The sequence below is a fragment of the Zea mays genome, chromosome 7 (genome assembly GCF_902167145.1).
Source record: "Zea mays cultivar B73 chromosome 7, Zm-B73-REFERENCE-NAM-5.0, whole genome shotgun sequence".
NCBI lineage: Eukaryota > Viridiplantae > Streptophyta > Magnoliopsida > Poales > Poaceae > Zea > Zea mays.
Genome location: NC_050102.1, coordinates 19,434,290 through 19,440,202, shown reverse-complemented (window position 1 = coordinate 19,440,202; position 5,913 = coordinate 19,434,290). Strand labels below are relative to the sequence as shown.

The window sequence follows — 5,913 nt, the reverse complement described above, 5'->3', positions numbered from 1 at the left end:
AATTAGTAGGGCAAGCACGAAGCGGATGAAACTGAAGGTTGGCGCAGGGTTTAATATGGCAGTCGGGCGCGGACTCAAGGGGTTGGAGTTGGGAACGGATTCCCTGTGCATGCGGGGGAGGCCGGTATGGCGGCGTGATTCCGACCTTCACGAAGGTGGGAGATGACACGTAGGTCCCGCGCTGCAGTGGGCGCGTACGAGGATGGCGCAGCGGACCCACACGACAGTGAGCAGAGACGTGCGCGTGGGAACGGTCTCCGGTAAAAGGGCCCCATCGCACAGTGAGACAGTTCAGTCGCGTCGTGGGCACGGGTGTGCGGCCGACAGGTAGGGTCCACCCGTCAGCACGCAGACAAGGAATGGGATGTGCGGTTGTACTTGCCAATTGGCCCGGTCCAGTCGGTTTCAACCCACGCGACTATTTCCTTTTATTTTCCTTTTTCTTTTACAATTTATGATTTGGATTTCCTTTTTAAATTCAAAAGTCTAGTGTTTAAATTCAAATTTGTTGTGAACTTCATTTTTTAGGTTAAATGCATAATTTCAAATACCAGTATGAACATATTATATTTATTTATATATTTATTTTCTTTATTTTATATAGCATTTTCCTTCTTTTATCCAAACTCTAAATTGCAAATTAGGTCTAAATTCCAAATTTGGACATTAATGTATTTCTACTAATATTATTATTATTATTAAATGCAGACATAAATAAATTCCAACATGATGCATAAATTATTGATGTGCCATTAATTAATTATTCACTTTAATTACGGTTGTTCATATGTTCTAATAAGTAGAGGGCAAAACATATAAGGAGATCAACTCTTTTCTCATTATTTAGAAATTGGGTATTAGTTACTCCCAATCTTTGGAAAAATAATTATCGAACACCCTTGGAGACCAATATCACATTAGAATCTCGAAATGTAATTTCTTATTTCTAGGAGGCCACATACATCAGCCAAAAAACTTCATTAGTGAATTACAGCTAATAAGCAATCTAAAAGAGGGCACCACGAATGATGTGTTGTTGGTAGGAGGTTGCTGGGTTTGTCAAAGCAAGTTGGACAAAGGGCAGCAACTGTTGAAGTTATAAGAGGGTTGCGTGGTTAGCCGCAAATAGCTGGTAGAATGGCAGCAACTGTTGCTATGTCAAGAAGGAAGCATGGCTTGCTGCAGCTAGCTGGCTAAAAGGTAGTAGTATTTGCTGCTGCAAATAAGCAGCGAGGTTCAGTGCGGCCAATTGGTTAAATGGAAGAAGTTGTCGTAGCTGAGAGTAGGCAGTAGCTAGCTGGCTGAATGGTAATAGTTGTTGATGCTGCAAATAAGCAAAAGGTTTCAGTGTAGGCAGTTGGTTGAATGGAAGAAACTGTTGTTGCTGAGAGTAGGGAGAAAGGTTTGCCATAGCTACTTGGTTGATCACAAGTAGCAAGAGTTGCTACAGCTGTTGTGCCCCGATGGTTTGTACCAATAACTGCACCAAAGATAGGGATGGCGATTGTTGAAACAACAAGGGTGATAAAGGTAAGTTGCTTGCTGCATTTGCTTGTTGGAGCCTATAGGGTTGAAGAGCTGGGTTTTCACATACTGAATCTATCATTGATGGGAGGTATGGGTGAAGAAGGGCAGCTATAGGAGCTTGTGAGCGTTGAGGGAAAATGGTCGCATTAGCAACACATGCAGAAAGAGCATGGAGCATAAGGAGGGAAAATATCTTGGTCGTCATTGTTGTTCTATTGTTGCTATTGGATTCCACATTCTATGTTGCTTGTTGGTCTCAATAATATGGTTGATGGATTACCTACTAATCTAGGATGTATTTATACACATGTTAGACCTTGTGCTTATGTAGATTGAGTTTGGATTTTGCCAAAAGAATATTAGTAAGATAAGGTAGAGATGATGTGGTATCTAGTTGGCTTTGGCATTTAGTGACAACTTTGTTGTGTTATAACTTATATGTAAGAAAGACAATCTCTATATAATAAAATAAATAGGTGGTCTTTTCCTTAGGGTATTTTCCAAATACATGGGTGAGAATGGCGTGATCCATTTACCTTTACACATGTGTAACATTAGCCACATAGGTGATGCTTGGTTGGGCTATTTTGCACTAGGAAAAAATATTTGATGGTAGTATTCACCAATGTTAACTTCAGTTTAGTTAAGTTGTGCAATAATCAGTTGAAAGAGTCACATGATCCCCGTTGTTAGAAATTTAGGCACATTTAGTAGCATATTAATCTAGAAAATTGATACTAAATAATTGGTGTCAATAGAAAGGTGCACATGTGATTTGAATATAATGAATATGAACAAAATAAATAGTAACATAGTTTTCAGCCCTAACACCTTTATGAACACAAATCTTTACTTGAACTTTGTTCTTTAAGTCTTAGTTTTTTCAAGGTAATAGTTTAATTAAAGGTTCTTAGATGTTTGTTGCATTCAGATGGTAGCCACCGTTGTTATGGTTGAAAGGGAAATGTGCCTTTGGGCAATTTCTATTATGTTTTGGTGATTAAGTGTCCAACACATTTAAATAAGCTCTCATGTGCTAAACAAAGAGAGAAGTGATAATCAAGGCAAAGGTATGGTTCTAGACTTAGTACATTGGTTTTTCTGTGTACTAATATATTTGTCTAAGTGCTAGAATCAGAGAAAAGAGAGCAAGAAAAGGACTTGGCTGGAACAACCAAGACTCGGCTCGGTCTGGCACACCGGACTGTCCGATGGTGCACCAGATAGTGTTCGGTGCGCCAGGCTAGACTCCAGCGAACAGGACACTCTCGGGAAACTTTGGCGGCATACGGCTATTATTCACCAGACTGTCCGGTGGTGCACCAGACTGTCCAGTGAGCCAACGGCCGCCAGCGCAACGGTCGGCCGCGCAATCTGCAGGCGACGAGTGGCTCATGCCAACGGTCGGCTGGGGGCACCGGACTGTCCGGTGTGCACCGGACAGTGTCCGGTGCGGCAACCAGCCCGGAGTTGCAACGGTCGACTACGCCCGAAAAGGAAACAGATCCGCACCGGACCGTCTACAGTGGATGTCCGGTGGTGCACCGGACTGTCCGGTGCGCCACCCGACAGATGGCAAGGATAGCCTTCCTTGTTGGCTTCCAACGGCTCCTAGCTGCCTTGGGGCTATAAAGAGGACCCCTAGGCGCATGGAGGAGTCACCCAAGCATACTTTGAGCATTCTAAGTCTTCCACACTCCGTCTCCGCGCACTTGATCAACCGTGTTAGTGATTTGAGCTCCATTCTTGTAGTGAACTCGTTGTGCTTCATTTTGAGCTCAAGTCTTGGCTTGCGTGCGTGTGTATTGCTGCGAATTTGTGTGTGTTGCTTCCCACCCTTACTCTTGTGCTTTCACCGTGATCTTTATTGTAAGGGCGAGAGACTCCAACTTGTGGAGATTCCTCGCGAATGGGAAAAGAGATAAGCAAAGAATACCGTGGTATTCAAGTTGATCATTTGATCACTTGAAAGGGGCTGAGTGCAACCCTCGTCCATTGGGACGCCCCAACGTGGAGTAGGCAAGTGTTATACTTGGCCGAACCACGGGATAAACTCGTGTGTCTTTTGTGATTGTTTTTTTGTGATACTTTTGTTAGCAAGAGCTCGCTACTTAGCCATACTAACACTTAACCAAGTTTTGTGGCTATTAGTTGTTGAATTTTATAGGATCACCTATTCACCCCCCCTCTAGGTGCTCTCAATTGGTATCAGTGTCGTACTCTTCACGAAAGGGACTAATCGCCCGGAGAGATGGATCCTAAGGGAAAGGGGATGGTGGTCAACGACAAGGAGTCCTTCCTCAACGAGCCCAAAGACGACAAGCCCACGAACTTTGGCTCGAGTCACAAGAAGAAGGACGGGAAGAAGAAGAGGCGCATCAAGAAGATCGTCTACTACGAAAGCGACGAATCTTCTTCTTCACCAAGAGACGACGACGACGAGAAAAAGAAACCGGTTAATTCAAATTTTTCATTTGATTATTCTCGTATGCCTTTCAATTCCAATGCTCATTTGCTTTCAATTCCTCTTGGTAAACCTCCACACTTTGATGGAGAGGACTACTCTTTTTGGAGTCACAAAATGCGTAGTCACTTATTTTCTCTCCATCCTAGTATTTGGGAGATAGTTGAAAGTCGAATGCAATTTGATAGTAACGATAACCCTGTATTTATCAATGAGCAAATTCATAAGAATGCACAAGCTAGCACTATTTTGCTAGCATCCTTGTGCAGGGACGAGTACAACAAGGTGAGCGGCTTGGACAACGCCAAGCAAATATGGGATACCCTCAAGATTTCTCATGAGGGTAATGATGCCACCATGATAACCAAGATGGAGTTGGTGGAAGGCGAGCTGGGAAGGTTCGCCATGATCAGGGGAGAGGAGCCAACTCAAACATACAACCGGCTCAAGACCCTGGTCAACAAGATTAGGAGTTATGGAAGCACGAGATGGACGGACCACGACGTCGTCCGACTTATGCTAAGGTCATTCACGGTAATAGACCCTCATCTTGTTAACCTTATTCGTGAGAATCCCAGGTACACCAAGATGACACCCGAAGAGATCCTTGGAAAATTTGTGAGCGGGCGTATGATGGTGAAGGAGGCGTGATATGTGGACGACGCTCTAAACGGTCCACTCCCCGTCCACGAGCCTCAAACTATTGCCCTCAAGGCAACCAACAGCAGGGAGGCACTACCAAGCAAGGTGGCACAAGTTGAGGCGGCCGGGCTAAACGAAGATGAGATGGCTCTCATCATCAAGCGCTTCAAGACCGCATTAAAAGGACGCAAGGAGTACCCCAACAAGAATAAAGCAAGGGGAAAGTGCTCCTGCTTCAAATGCGGTAAGTCTGGTCACTTTATAGCAAATTGTCTCGATAATACTAGTGACCAGGAACAAGGAAAGGGCGGGAAGAAGGAGAAGAAAAAGAGCTATAGGAAGGCAAAGGGCGAGGCACACATCGAAAAGGAATGGGACTCGGACTGCTCTTCTTCCGACTCCGACGACGAAGGACTCGCTGCCTCAGCCTTCAACAAGTCCTCTCTATTCCCCAACGAACGCCACACCTGCCTCATGGCAAAGGACAAAAAGGTAAGCGTTCGAGAAACCTTTAAGTATACTACTTCAAGCGATGATGATTCTAGTGATGATGAAGTAGATTACTCTAGTCTATTTAAAGGATTAGATAGAGCTAAAGTAGAAAAGATTAATGAACTAACCGATGCTTTAAATGAAAAAGATAGACTTTTAGAGAAGCAAGAAGACATATTATATGAAGAACATGACAAACTTGTTAGTATACAAAAGTCTCTTGCTCTAGAAACTAAAAGGAATGAGATTCTATCTTCTGAGTTGTCTGCATGCCATGAAACTGTTTCTAGTCTAAAGAACTTAAATGATGAATTAACTTCTAAGCTAGAAGTAGCTAATAAATCTAGTTCATGTGTAGAACATGTTGTAATTTGCAATAGATGCAAGGATTTTAATGTTGATGCTTGTGAGGAACACTTAATTTCCATGTCTAAATTAAATGATGAGGTGGCAAGTCTTAATGCTCAACTTAAGACTTGCAAAATAGATTTTGATAAATTAAAGTTTGCTAGGGATGCCTACACAATTGGTAGACACCCCTCAATTAAGGATGGGCTTGGCTTTCGAAAGGAAGCCAAGAACTTAACAAGCCAAAAGGCTCCCATTCCCAACAAGGAGAAAGGGAAGGCCCCTATGGCTAATATTCCTAAGAGAAACCATGCTTTTATGTATGATAGGAAAATTGGTAGTTATTCTAACTTTAATATAAGTTATATTCATAATGCTTTTGATTCAAATGCTATGTTTGCATCTAGCTCTACTTTTGTGCATGGTAGGCCTAGGAAAAG

The 5,913-nt window shown here is 43.0% G+C and overlaps 1 protein-coding gene and 1 pseudogene across 2 annotated transcripts; one reads left to right on the top strand and one right to left on the bottom strand.

Moving 5' to 3' along the window:
* Positions 1 to 920: 920 nt before the first annotated feature.
* Positions 921 to 1,800, bottom strand: z1B_9 (alpha zein pseudogene; annotated as a pseudogene). The gene has a single exon (NR_153776.1). The product of NR_153776.1 is annotated as an alpha zein pseudogene (transcript).
* LOC118472909 (uncharacterized) lies at positions 1,709 to 5,295 on the top strand. Its single transcript, XM_035960858.1, has one exon. The coding sequence runs from the start codon at positions 3,779 to 3,781 to the stop codon at positions 4,640 to 4,642; it is 864 nt and encodes a 287-aa protein (XP_035816751.1). The 5' UTR covers positions 1,709 to 3,778; the 3' UTR covers positions 4,643 to 5,295.
* Positions 5,296 to 5,913: the final 618 nt, after the last annotated feature.